The 12,710-nt window shown below is 61.0% G+C and overlaps 1 protein-coding gene across 1 annotated transcript in view; it reads right to left on the bottom strand.

The window, feature by feature from the left end:
- DNAH17 (dynein axonemal heavy chain 17) overlaps positions 1 to 12,188 on the bottom strand; it is a 32,027-nt gene extending 19,839 nt beyond the window's left edge. Inside the window, exons 1-34 of the mRNA XM_059864094.1 lie at positions 11,841 to 12,188; positions 10,946 to 11,139; positions 10,479 to 10,671; positions 10,304 to 10,403; positions 10,136 to 10,221; positions 9,891 to 10,016; positions 9,510 to 9,665; positions 9,350 to 9,433; positions 8,864 to 9,049; positions 8,495 to 8,611; positions 8,114 to 8,382; positions 7,801 to 7,996; positions 7,566 to 7,712; positions 7,220 to 7,328; positions 6,976 to 7,079; positions 6,732 to 6,872; positions 6,470 to 6,613; positions 5,765 to 6,298; positions 5,489 to 5,658; positions 5,027 to 5,249; positions 4,831 to 4,947; positions 4,635 to 4,721; positions 4,260 to 4,412; positions 3,666 to 3,914; positions 3,308 to 3,430; positions 2,744 to 3,091; positions 2,573 to 2,664; positions 2,305 to 2,431; positions 1,934 to 2,086; positions 1,420 to 1,545; positions 1,169 to 1,276; positions 917 to 1,048; positions 463 to 623; positions 237 to 393 (exon numbers count right to left, since the gene is read on the bottom strand). Of these exons, the coding sequence (XP_059720077.1) occupies positions 237 to 393; positions 463 to 623; positions 917 to 1,048; positions 1,169 to 1,276; positions 1,420 to 1,545; positions 1,934 to 2,086; positions 2,305 to 2,431; positions 2,573 to 2,664; positions 2,744 to 3,091; positions 3,308 to 3,430; positions 3,666 to 3,914; positions 4,260 to 4,412; positions 4,635 to 4,721; positions 4,831 to 4,947; positions 5,027 to 5,249; positions 5,489 to 5,658; positions 5,765 to 6,298; positions 6,470 to 6,613; positions 6,732 to 6,872; positions 6,976 to 7,079; positions 7,220 to 7,328; positions 7,566 to 7,712; positions 7,801 to 7,996; positions 8,114 to 8,382; positions 8,495 to 8,611; positions 8,864 to 9,049; positions 9,350 to 9,433; positions 9,510 to 9,665; positions 9,891 to 10,016; positions 10,136 to 10,221; positions 10,304 to 10,403; positions 10,479 to 10,671; positions 10,946 to 11,139; positions 11,841 to 12,188 (5,760 nt within the window). The remainder of the gene's footprint in view (positions 1 to 236; positions 394 to 462; positions 624 to 916; positions 1,049 to 1,168; positions 1,277 to 1,419; positions 1,546 to 1,933; positions 2,087 to 2,304; positions 2,432 to 2,572; positions 2,665 to 2,743; positions 3,092 to 3,307; positions 3,431 to 3,665; positions 3,915 to 4,259; positions 4,413 to 4,634; positions 4,722 to 4,830; positions 4,948 to 5,026; positions 5,250 to 5,488; positions 5,659 to 5,764; positions 6,299 to 6,469; positions 6,614 to 6,731; positions 6,873 to 6,975; positions 7,080 to 7,219; positions 7,329 to 7,565; positions 7,713 to 7,800; positions 7,997 to 8,113; positions 8,383 to 8,494; positions 8,612 to 8,863; positions 9,050 to 9,349; positions 9,434 to 9,509; positions 9,666 to 9,890; positions 10,017 to 10,135; positions 10,222 to 10,303; positions 10,404 to 10,478; positions 10,672 to 10,945; positions 11,140 to 11,840) is intronic.
- Between the last annotated feature and the right edge of the window lie 522 nt (positions 12,189 to 12,710).

Below are 12,710 nucleotides of genomic sequence, written 5' to 3'. Positions count from 1 at the left end.
TCAGGCACTATGATCCCTCATGGCAGCTGCAATGGGGGATTTGGTGACAAAACTCGAGAGCTGAGAGCTGCTCGTGCCTTACGGACTGGGCTCTTCCCTAGGGAAATTCCCCACAGGGATAAAACCCCTCTGCCGGGGGTCCCCTGGGCTCCCACAGACCCAAAGACAGGATCCCTTGTCTCGGACACCCCGTGGTTCTCAGCTCGGTGCCACCCTCCCGCTGCCCCGTGCCCTACCTTGTAGTCCATCTGCTCGGAGCAGTTGAACACGTAGACCATCATGCCCACGGCCCGGCCCAGGTCCTTGGTGGTCTCTGTCTTCCCGGTGCCCGCAGGGCCAGCGGGGGCGCCCCCCATGTAGAGGTGCAGGGACTGTGTCAGGGTGATGTAGCACCTGTGCAGGGAGGGCCGGGGCTGAGCGGGGCCTGGCACCAGGGCAGGGGCAGGGGGAGCCAAGCCTCACCTGTCGGTCAGGGGGGTGATGACCAGCCGGGGCGTGTTCCCCAGGTACTCGTAGGCGTACTGCAGCTGAGCGTCGCAGATGTTGGCGAAGCAGTGCTTCTCCCCGTCATCCCAGCGGTGCCGCAGCTGGGACTGCCAGGCAAACGCCTGCGAGTTCTCCACCTGCGGAGCAGCCGGCTGCCGAGGCGGGCGGGCACTGCCACTGCCCGCCCCCGCCCGCTGGGACAGCCACACACCCTGCCTCGGGGCTGCTCGCCGCCTCCCAGCGCTGGGACAGTGGGCAAAGGGGTCCCAGGGCTGTGCCGGACTGGGTGGGGACCATCCCTCCTCACGGCCCAGCCCAGTCCACACCCACCAACAGAGGTGCCCAGCCTGAACGCAGTGGAATGGTGGGAAACCTGTGCTCCAGAGTTCTGAGGGATGCTGCACCAAAAATTCCCTCTGGTAACAAATACCTTTGTTTGGATCATTTTGCCCACAACATCCCTCGCATGGACATCAATAGTACAGATTGTCATGATCTTCATTCTGTCTCCAGCGCTCAGGTTCCCAAGCAGCAGGGAAATCAGAGCATTCAGCCGAGCGATCTGGGGAAGGACAGAAACATTGGGCATAGAGATTATGCCCTCGTTTGCCCACCTCTCAATGACCCCTGGCCTGGCAGAGAGGCTGGGGCTGGCTCTAGGTCGGGTGCAGAAGATGCCAACCTGCTTTTTGTTATAATCCTTCAGGGCATTCTCGTAACCTTTCTCCAGACTCGCAAAGGCAAGTCCAACCTCTGTGGTCCAGGCGATCTGGGTGCACGTGAGAGCGATCTGCAGCAAACCACGGGGACAACACGGCCATGAAGAGGAACCTGCTGTGGCTCAGGGTAGGCACCTGTGCCTCCCGGGCTCTCTGCCCCTCTGCCTGTCCCTCTCAGAGCTGGCTCAGCCTGGCCCCATGCAGCAGCACCCACCTGGGCTGGGTAGTCGAACACCCACTCCTCCCGTGGCTTGTCCTCGTAGGTGCCCAGGGCCTGGGGCATGAGGTTTCGCAGAGTGGAGCGCATGCGCTCCAGCAGCCGGTTCAGCCACACCTCCACCTGCAGGGCCACACCAGCAGAGCTGAGCGAGGGGCTCCAGCCCAGCCGTGCTGCGCAAACCTCTCCCTGCACGCAGCAATGCCCTGCAGAGAGAGTCCGGTGCCAGTCCCGCAGAGCACACCCCACGGGATGTGATGGGGGGTGGTCTGAGGGCAAATAGCCCAGGGGTAAGCACCCTGCAACCCTCGAGGGATGGTCAGGCTGAGCAGGTTCACACCACTGTGCTGCTCTGTACCTACAATGCAGGTGCCAATTCTAGGGCTTTTGACCAAAAATCTTTCTAGTTGCATTTTTATACTCCTGCCAGACTGTTAGAGCACAACCAGCAAAAGGCTCGTCCCCATCCTCAGCCTGCCCCCCACGCCAGCCTCCACGAAGCTCAGCTGACCTGGCCAGACAGGTCACAGTCTGCATCGAAGTCCATGTACTCCCCGTCCCGGCTGAACATCCCCTGGGCCACCTTCCGAGGCTTTTTGTCTGAGTCTTCCTGGAACTTCAGCTTGGCCAAACTGTCAAACAGCTTCGTCAAGTGCCGGGACACCTGAGAGCAGAGGCACAGCCACTGTCAGGACCCCGTCACCTGCAGAGGGCTGATCAGCAATTGGATCTAGCCCTGAGTGCTCCCTGGGCACTGCACCCCCAGGAAGGCAGATCAGGGATGGTGGTCTGCCCACAGGAGTCAAAAACATTCTAAAACTGCTAAAACAAGTGTAGGGAAATGGCACGGGACTCAGCCCCACGCTCATACACAGCCCACACCTCAAGGGGCTCGGTCCCCTTGGATAAAATATCCAGTAGGTCCGCAGAGGAGACGAAATAGAACCGGGGAAAAGCCAGTCTTTTGGTCTCCAGGTATTCAGCCAAGGCCTTCTCACAGACCGCCAGCCTGGCAGGAAACAGAAAAACCTGCATTAACCCCCATACAGCGGCTTTACCCCTTGCTCAGTCCTTGTCCTGCTGACGCTTTGGAGAACCAACCCCTTCCTTTGGCCTCCCAAATGCTTCTCCAGGATCACTGGATCCTTACCTGTCCTCCAGCGCTTCCAGCTTGGTGTGCAGCCCAGGCTTGTTGGTGCATTCAATCACATTGGGAGTTTGTACTGCATCAGCCATTAGATCCTGAAGAGGAAAAACACTTCAGCCACCCCAAAGTGGCAGAGAGCTGCAGGGAAAAGGAGAGGGGGAATGGGCTTCATACTCGGAAATCCTCATCAATGGTGTCAAATTTCTTTGACTCCTCTGGCAGTTGACTTCGTGTGTCTTCAGATGCTATGAAGATTGTTTCCAGGTGACTCCACTTCCTCTGTACCTCAAGCCAGATGTTGATCACAGTGTCGGTGGTTGACAGCTTCTGCTGCCAGTCCTGTGCCCTCTGAAGGAAGAAGGCTCGGTACTTGGATGCCAACACGTTCTGCAGCTGCATTTGGTTGTCCTCTAGTGTCTCAATGAGCACCTCATCCACCTTGAGCAGTGGGAGCTGGGTCCTGCCATGGGGCTCATACTCAAACTCCATGGCTGCCCAGGTAGTGTCCAGGGCATTCAGCACCTGTGGTTGGGGAGGAGGCTGAGCTTGGTGCCGTGGGGTGGGCCCAGCCCCTGTGGGGAAGCAGGGGGACGGAGGAGTGGTGGCTCCAGGCATGGGCTCCACGAGCTCTGTGTGCTCCCTGTGGACTCCAGCTCCAGGAACACAAGGCCTGGCAGCCACGGAGTCACGCTGGCACAGGGGTCTAGCAAAGCAGGGGAGGAGCTGAGCCCCGTTTACCTTCTCCATCCCAGCCTCCTTTGTCGCTTTGTCCACAATGCCGCGAACCTCCTCCTCAAACTTGTGTAGGTTGAGCTGCAGCAGATCCGCCAGGGTGGTGTTCTCGGACATGGTGAATTCCACCTGGAGCAGAACCGGCGGGGTTGGGCCATGGGCTCCCCTCCCCAGAGAGCCAGTCCAGCGGCTCACCCAGACGAGCTCACTAACACCCACATTTAGAGACCCCACACAAATATTTGCACGTGGTCAGATTTAAACCCAATGGCCCCCTTCCCTTGCTGGATGTGGATCTTGGGAACCTCCAGGGCCGGGGCCTGGAGGCTCCTGGGCCAGGGATGGGCAGAGGACTCGGGAGCACCTTGGCTGTCTGCACAAGCTCCTGCCAGTGCCGGTCCCTGATGGCTGGGTTCTGCAGCTCGCTCACGGCGCGCAGGGATGTAATCATGTTCTTCATGTTGCTGTCCAGCCCCGTGAACGCGTTCCAGCTCTTCACCTCCTTATCCAAACTCCGGATGTCTTTAGCAAATTTCTTGCACTCAATATCCATATCCTCAACGTTAAGCTCTGCCCACTTGGTCGTCTTCCAGCTGGCGATGCTCATGTTCACCTGGACCCAGGATACAGTTCCACAACGTGGGATTAGCAGGAGCATTCCTGCCCAGGAAGAGGAGCAGCATACCCAGTGCCTGCACGCCCTGTGTACCCACCGGGGCCCCACTCATGCACACTCCAGACCTGCTCTAAGTGTAACAGCCTGCCCCATGTCTCATCTCCCTCTGATGGCAATGAGCTCTCTGGGAAGCAGCAAAGCTCTGCACCTTTGGCTGGCAATGGCCAGCTGGCACCAGGTGCCTGCTCTGGGTGCCCATGGCAGCCACGAGCAGCCTGCTGTCAGCCCTTGCCCGGAGGCAGCGTTGGGCACTGTGCCCGGCTCCCAGAGCACAGCACATACCAGGTTGACCATGTCCCAGAGGTCCTTCAGCAGGCGCAGCTCCTTGCGACACATTTTGAGCTGTTTGTACTCTGGGACCGACACCTCAAACAGCGCAGCTGAGATGGCCAGGGCTTCCATTTCCTTCTCCAAGGCCGCAATGCCCTTATTTTGCTGGATGGAGGAAAGGAAAAGGTGTCAGCCAGGGACTGTGTGCCAGGGACATGTCTCTTTTCCAGCAGGGGCTCCATTCGTGCTGCAGGTCCAGACCCTCCCTACCAGCCTGGGAGCTGGAGCCAGACCTGGAGCAGCTGCTCCTCCCCAGGCTCAGTGTCAGGGGTGGCCAGGCAGTGCCAGTGGGGACAGCAGTGGCCCTGGTGTACTCCCCTTCCTTACCCTGTTAAGTGACTTGTAGGGCTCTGGTTCTGTGTACGAGAAAGGGGCATTTCCCTGGAAACTCTCCCGGAAGGCGAGCTGCTGGACCTGTGTGGGAGCATGGGGCTCATGAGGGCAGCCAGGATCTGGCAGTTGGGAGGAGCAGCAGAGCCTTCCCAAAGCTGCCCAGGAGCTGCCTCCCCGCCCTGGCAGGCACCTCAAAGTCCTGGCACTTGCTGCGGATGATGGCGGCCTCGGCCGCTTGCAGGGGCGCCGCGCTGTCCGCCACCCGCAGGCACAGCTTCTTGTTGTTGTCCCAGCTCTCGGGCAGCTTCTGCAGAGGACACCACGTGGGGTCACCAGCCTGGCCCCAGTAAGCCCCTGCCCAGCCCCCCACACCCTAAGCAGCCCACCTGGAGCAGCAGGTGGATCTCCTCCGGCATCTTGTCCCCGTAAGTCTTGAGCAGCGCAACCGTCTCCTTCAAGGGCTCAAACATCATGTCAGTCGCCTCCTGCCTCTCCCTGACCCTCGCCAGGTGTCCCATCATCTCCACCAGTCCTTCATAGTCTCCCTCCTCCAGAGGTTTACTCAAGCCGGCAGTGGACTCTTTGATGAAATTCTGCAACTCCTCGAGACTGAGAGGACAGTGATGCTCACCAGGTGTCCCTGGGGCTTGGGGCTCACTCTGCAGGCCATGACCCCCCAGAAACTCATGCCCAAAGGTGCCTGGAACCTTCACCTGGAAGCTGCACTTCCGGGGCTGTCTCCCTGGGTCAGCCCTGCCCTGGCACACAGCGGTGCCTGTGCCACAGCTTAGCTGGGCTTCAGTCAGTGGGAGCAGCCTGTCCCTGTGCCAGGGCTGGCCAGGCCTTACCTGCTGGTGACGTGGTGGGCGAGGTACTGCCGGAGCACCATGCTGTGGCCCTTGATGGCACCCAGCAGCGCCTTCTTGAAGGGACGGCAGTCGCTCTGCAGCCACCCCCCAAACACCCTGGTTTCCTCAAACTCCAGCACCTCTTCATGCAGCGCCTCGAGCACGTTGATCTGGGGACAAGAACGGGTCACAGTCTGTGGCTGGCACCTCTCTGGGCACCCAGTGTCCTCTAGGGCACCCAAGCACCCAGCACATCTCAAGGCACCCATCCCACACCTCCTGTTGAAAGAGTGAGAGGGGTGGGATCCCGGGGGCCAAGGGCTTGTCTGGGGGGGGCTCTGCCTCGCCCTCTCCAGAGACGCTGTCCAAGGTGAGGAAGCGCTGCAGGAACTCCTCGGGGGTCTCCTTCCACAGGTGGGAGTGCTCCTCAAAGCTGGCACCGAATTCTTCACCTTCTGCCATGGTGCTGACCACCAGCGACATCAGCTGCTCCTGCATCCTCAGGAGATCCGGCTGCTCCTCCAGCGCCGCCTGAAGGGACGGGCAGAGCTCAGGGACGAGCTGGGGACGCAGCCACCCTCGCCCCCTTCCTGCTGAGCTGGGAGCTGCTGCCTGCGATGGACTCACCTTGTAACTGACCGCCCCCTCCAGCAGCCGTGGCATGGAGGCTGCCACCCCCTCCGTGTCCCCGAGCAGCCCCTCCACCAGCACCAAGAAGCTGTCGCCGGCCCCCACCTCCAGGGAGGGCTGGTACTGCACCCGGCCCTCGGACAGCTCCATGTGCACCTCGAACAGCGGGGACACCTGGGCCTGAAACGGGTCAGGGCCTGCTGTGGGGCTGCGTGTCCCACAGCCCACAGCCCTGCAAGCTGCGGGGAGCGCAGGGACAGCCACGTTTGGCCACTGACCAAAGTGGCAGTGAGCGCGGGGACAGCCCGAGCCCAGCACCGGGACACCCACTGCCACAACTCCGGCGCCTACCTCGGGGTCCATGTTGGTGAGCAGCAGCTGCAGGGATTTGTGAACGAGCCTGCAGAGCCCATCCAACACGATTTTGTCGATGTGTGCCACATAGCTCTGCCATATCCGCGAGGACACGTCGGCCTTAAACATCTCTGCGTTCTCCTGCCACGAGAAAAGCAGCCAGGAGTGAACATCTAGCAAAGGCATCGGCTCCTGATGCGGCTCCAAGCCCTTCCTCCCGCTCCTGTGAGCCATGCAGTGCTCCAGGGCCATGTCCCACCTTCACCATGCCCTGGATCTTCTCGCCCGTGCTCTCGATGACAGCGCGGCGCTGAGCGATGGCATTTTCTTTGCCTTCGAGGTCCAGGAGCGCGGTTTCCTTGTTGTCCTTTCTTCCAAACAAGGGAGTGGCTGAACAGACCTGCAGGGAGGAGAGAACAGGGCTGCTCTGCTGAGCCAGGGAAAGGCCAGTCCCGGCTAGATGTGTCCCAGAAAGATGCTCGTGAAGTGCCAGCAAACATTACATCCATCAGCTGGGTGATGCTCTGCAGGTTCAGCTTCGCTGTCTGGACTCGTCTCTGCAGGTCGTGCAGGGTCTCCCTCATCTCCTGGATGTATTCCATGACACCTGGGAGGGAAACGGGCGCACGAGCACATTGTGGAGACACTCCCAGGGCAGTGGGAGGACGGTTGGTGCTGGGGACCAGGGATCCCCAAAATGCACAAGGAGGATCGCCAGCCTTGGATGGCCAAGGTGGGGGTTTGTACCTTCATGGCTCCAGAACAGAGACTTCTCAGCACTGGCCAGACGGACGTCCAGGGCCTCCCGCTCCTTTGCCAGCAATGGCTGCTCCACTGGCATCAGCTGCTGCTTCACCTGAGCCAATACATTCACAGGTGAGTGCTTCACCTGGGCCAGCACACCCACAGGTGAGCACGGAGGAACAGAGTCCCCATCCCACCAACACAGTGGTGGACAGCAGCAGCCACGGCCTGGCTTAGCCTCAGGATGGGCAGGGACCTGAGGTGCCAGTGCTGTGCCAGTGGTACCCAAACCTCCCCAGCCCCTTTCAGCCTGGAACAGCAGCTGGGTTGTCTCCCCTTCAGAACCTGCCTCATTGTACCAGCCCACGATGAGCGCCAGGTTGTCCCCTATCGTTTGGAAAGTCTCATTTTGGGCAAAGAGGCTCTCAGCATTGCTGGGGATGTCCTCCTGCTGCTGGATGTGCAGGTACTTCACCTCCCGCAGGACGGCCGAGAGCTGCGAGACACCGCGGCCGGGAGGGCTCGTTAGCGGCGCCCGGCGCGGCGGGGGCAGCCCGGGAGGCGCTGCCCGTGCCAGCACCCACCTCTTTGCTGAAGTTCACGCTGAGGAAGCCGGACTCGGGGTCCCTCTGGAGCAGGGGCTGCTCCAGGCTGAAGTGGCAGTCCTCGCCGGGCCCGCTCGCCCATTCCTCGTAGATCCTCTTGCTGTAGCGCTGCAGCAGCCCCATCATCTCCTCGTACTTCCCGGACACCAGCTCAGCCTCAGCGCCCACCATGGCTCTGTCAGAGCCACGATAAAGCTGCTGAAAGCAGCAGGGCGTGGGAGGGGACCCCTCCAGGCTGGGTGCCGCCCCACTGCTGCCCTGTGTCCCCGCGGGACAGGGGACCTGCACCTACGGGTGCTTCATGGCCAGCAAGTCCTTGCGTGGCCCCTCCAGGCGCTGCTGCAGCTCCAGAGCCCACTTCAGCTGCCCGGCCACCGGCGGCATGTTCTTGTGGATGGCCGGTCCCCCGCCGGGGGGCGGTGGGGACACGAACCGGGTGTCATACAGCATCTTCACGCTCTCCAGCTCCGCCTCGAACATTCCCAGCAGGGCCAGGTAGCAGGGGGCAGCCTCAGCTTTGATCAGGGGCCGCTCCAGCACGGTGGCAAACATGTGCACCAGCTGCAGGAGAGAGGCAGGCACAGGTTCCTGCACCCAGGAGCAGTCCCAGGATGGGTGAGACCCTCCCCGGGCCCCGTGGGAGCTGCGTGCCCGTGCTGGGCTGGGCAGGTACCTTCATGGCAGCTGTCAGGCGGTTACAGTCGTCAAAGCCCTGGCAGAAGATGGCAGCCAGCTGCTTGTTTGCATCCTCAACCTTCTTCTGGAACTCTGCAAAGTCTGTGTTCCATTCCTGCCATTGAGAGCAAAATGGTTTACAGTGGCACAGCCCCTGTGCCTCCTTCTCAAATCCTTCAGGAAGGATTTGCTGAACCCAGAGGGTCCAGAGCCCCATGATGTGCTCCAGAGCCAGCCCTGTGCTGCTGTGGGCCAGTCCCATGTGTCTCTGCAGCACGATCTCACAAGAGATTTTTCTCTTTTCACTTAGCAATGTTAACACCTCCCTTCCAGCACCCCTTACATTTCCACTCCAGCGCCTGCTCACCTCTTCATCGGGATCCAAGGGATCATATTTGCACTCAGCAAAAGCCTTGGTGGCTTCACAGATCTCCTCAGAGATCCTCAACACCCAGGTCCCAAGGAAGTTTCCTCGCACCCCTCCCAGCACCGTCTTCTCCAGCCTCTGGAAGTCGATGGCTACCTGGAACAGCTCCTGGCAAGCATAAACCCCCTTTTACCTGGCTTCCCCTGTCCCAGGCTGCAGGTGTCGGAGCTGCTCCTGCCAACTCAGCAGTCCTGAGGAGCAGCCACACAGGGGTGGCCTGGCTAGGGTGTGCCCATCCTGCCGTGGGGGCTCGGGGCTGGGGGAACCCACACTGGGAATGGTGGCACTGGACTCCCAGTGATGTCCCACTGTGCCAGCAGCCCCAGCTCGCCCCAGGCTGCAGCTGAGCCCCCCCTGTGGCACAGCCTCCCCAGGATCCCCAGGGCAGGGGAGGCCTGACTGTGCCCTGAAGGGCTGTGCTCTCACCTTGATGGCCTTGAGCCTGTGCAAGTAGGCATCCATCCTCCCAAAGATCTGTGGGGGGGGAAACTCCCAGAGCTCTTCCTGCTCCTGGGAGGGGAGAGGGGCTGTCAGCCTGGTGCTGGTGTGCAGGTGGTCAGAGGTCCTGCACCATCCCTGCACCCACCGGGAAGAATGTGGTCATTAGGTCACTGCAGTAAGTGCTGTAGGACTGGAAGAACTTCTCTGTGGTGGAGATGGCTTGTTTGAGTCCCTCCAGGGTTTCCTGGGGCTCTCCTTGCAGCCCCTTCAGCATATCCTCTGGGTTCAGGAATTTATTGGTCTGGGACAGACACAAGCAGGTTGTCAGGAGGACGTGGAGGCTCCTCCTGCCCCTTTCACCCCCACAGACTTGCTGGTGGTTGCCTGCAGCCTGTGCCTCCCCCCAGCCCTACGGGGGGCTCTTGTCTGGGGTGTCTCCACATCACCATGACTGGACTCTCCACATCTGCCCCAGAGAGGCAACTGGAGGGGACAGGGGTGGGTCAGTGCTGGCCAGGGTCTGTACCAGGCTGATGAAGAAGTTGCAGGTCTCCTGCAGGATACGGGCTATGTGGGCAGGCGAGTGGAAGTGCACACAGTGAGCCCGGAGCAGGCAGATGGTGCAGAGCACCTTGGGCACGAAGGGCCGCAGCTGTGGGAGCAGAGCCTCGTCAGTGGGGGGGAAGTGTCCCCCCAAAGCCTCTGGGGCTCTGCTGCTGCCCAGATGAGGCCACCAGGCTGCGCCTGGTTATTTTGCTGCACATCAGTTACCTCAGCGTATTCCGTTTGCTCCATCTCCTCCAGCAGCCCCTGCAGCGGCTGCAGGTGGAGGTTGACATCATTGGCTTCCTCCAGACCTAGGACAGGGAGAAAGCCCGTGTTGGGATGGGATGAGGACACCTTGTTGGAGGCAGCCACCACCCTGTCACGGGACCTCACCCCCGCTGACGGCCCTGAACATGTTCTGCAGCGATGGCCAGTAGCAGCTGTCAGCCTTCTCCAGGAACTTGGCCAGCACTGTCACCTGGGGTGAGTGCAGCTGGGGGAAGAGGTGCCAGGATCAGCACGGGCGGCCCAGCACGAGGCCATGTGGCCACCAGGGGTGAGGCAGTACCTGCTCACTGATGCACTCCAAGCTGGTCACCCTGGTCTGCCAGAAATCAAACTCGACCCTGGGCAGGGGGTGCAGCCCCTCCTGCAGTTGCTGCGCGGGGTCCTGGCCAAAGATCTCTTCAACCTGCTGGAACCACTCGATGACCACAGTCTCGATGGAGTGCAGCACTCTACCATCCACAGGCCCTGCCAGGCTGAAAGGCAGATGGGTTATGCCCCTTGGGAGGCCTGAACTGCCCCAGGGAAACTCCAAACAGCCCTAGGGAAGCCCATCACTCCTGCTTGTGGCCGTCTCTGCCAGGGCAGATGCCTGGCATGAGCCCCTCAAACCCTCTCTGCTGCAGGGGATGGCTGTGCCCAGGGCTGTGCAGGGACCCAGCCAGTGACCCAGCTCCCATCCCTCCCCAAGTGATTTATGCTGTCCTGGGCCCCTGCCAGGCTTTTCTGGCACCAGGTGGTGCCACCCACCAGTCCAGGGCGGCGCCGGAGTCCTCCCAGCTGACCAGGTGCTCGGGCAGTGGGAGCAGTGGCTTTCCCTGGATCTTCCCAGTCATCATGAACATCTTGTTCTGCAGCTGCTGAGTGTGGCGCACGATGTCCTCCACCACAATCCTGGGCCAGCCCACCCCCTCATCCTGGCTCAGGAGCATAGGGGACACAACCTGCAAGACAGGGCTGGGTCAGGCACTTGGTCATGACCTCCTGTACACAGGGCACTGGGCATTTCCCTGTCGCTGCCCACTGAAGCAGTCCCAGTGCAACCATGGCTCTGTTGGCCACAGATGGGTTTTGCTGGTATTTATCAGTGTGACCAGAAGGCCCTTTGCTCTGGTTTCCAGCTCTCATGGCGTGGGAAGGGCTAGAAGTGGCACAGCAAATGCATCTGGCAGAATCAGGGGCTGGCACATGAGCAAAAGCCCCCAGCAATGAGGGGGAATAGTGGGGGCTCCTGGAGCTGACGCAGCTTTTGGGTGCTCTGGACTGGCAGCAGGAATATTTATGGGAAGTTTGAGGGAAATCCACTCAAACATTTCCCAGCTGCAGGGTAAAGGTAACTGGGCATTATTACGAGTTTCTAAAACTGCAGGGAGGAAGTGATCCAGTAGGGGCCAGAAGCAAACCAGGTTGGTGACCTTCACCCAGCTCTTGTCCTTGTGGGGCTTGTTCAACACAGGATGGGAGCCACCGCCAGGTCAGGGCGAGGACCTGGCACAAGTTTTCTTCTGTGAATTTTAGCTTATTTTGGAGCCCACCGGGAAATTTGGCTAGAGCAGCCCACAGTGGGGATCCCAGCACAGCAGTGTACCCAGGGAGCTGCACTCACCCTGCTCACCCCAAGCCTGTGCCTGCACAGGCAACCCACCTCCAGCAGCACGGTGATGAGCTGCTCCACGGGTGAGGGGCCGATGTCTCCCACCAGCAGCGCACTCCGACAGTTCTCCCCGGTGATGTTCTCCCCCTTCTTCTTCACGCAGTAGAGTCCCTTGCCCTTTAGGGCAGGTGGGAAACAGGTAGTGGGCAGGAGCTGCCCAGCAGGGTTCAGCCCCAGCACCAGCTCCAGCATTTCTGGCTGCTTGAAGAACTTGTCCAGCATGACTGAAGTCTCCTCGCTGGCTGCAAACTTGGCCCACTTGTCCGGCCGGACACGCAGCAGTGCCGTGGCCAGGCTCTCGAGGAGGACCAACCTCTCGTCCTCCTGTGGGGCTGACATCCTGCCAGCACGGGTTCCCCAGCACCTGGGGTGGTCCAGAGTGAAAATCCTGCTCAGCCAGGGGCTGTGCCGACCCCACACCCTGACCTCCTGACACTGCCATCCCACCCCTGCACTGCCCTCAGCCCTCTGCACATGCAGTCTTAGGGGAAGCTGCCAGTCCCAGCCCTGCCTGGGCCCAGGGGCCCCAAGCCAACCCCATCCCTGCCTGCCCCATCCCTGCCTGGCCCTATTGCCCCCTGACCTGCCCCATCCCTACCTGGCCCTATTGCCCCCTGACCTGCCCCATCACCACCCGGCCCTATTGTCCCCCGACCTGCCCCATCACCACCCGGCCCTATTGTCCCCTGACCTGCCCCATCACCACCCGGCCCTATTGCCCCCTGACCTGCCCCATCACCACCCGGCCCTATTGCCCCCCGACCTGCCCCATCACCACCCGGCCCTATTGTCCCCTGACCTGCCCCATCACCACCCGGCCCTATTGCCCCCTGACCTGCCCCATCACCACCCGGCCCTATT

The sequence above is a fragment of the Haemorhous mexicanus genome, chromosome 20 (assembly GCF_027477595.1).
Source record: "Haemorhous mexicanus isolate bHaeMex1 chromosome 20, bHaeMex1.pri, whole genome shotgun sequence".
In the NCBI taxonomy this organism is placed as follows: domain Eukaryota; kingdom Metazoa; phylum Chordata; class Aves; order Passeriformes; family Fringillidae; genus Haemorhous; species Haemorhous mexicanus.
The sequence above is the reverse complement of the archived record's forward strand: the minus strand, read 5'-3'. Positions and strand labels throughout refer to the sequence as shown.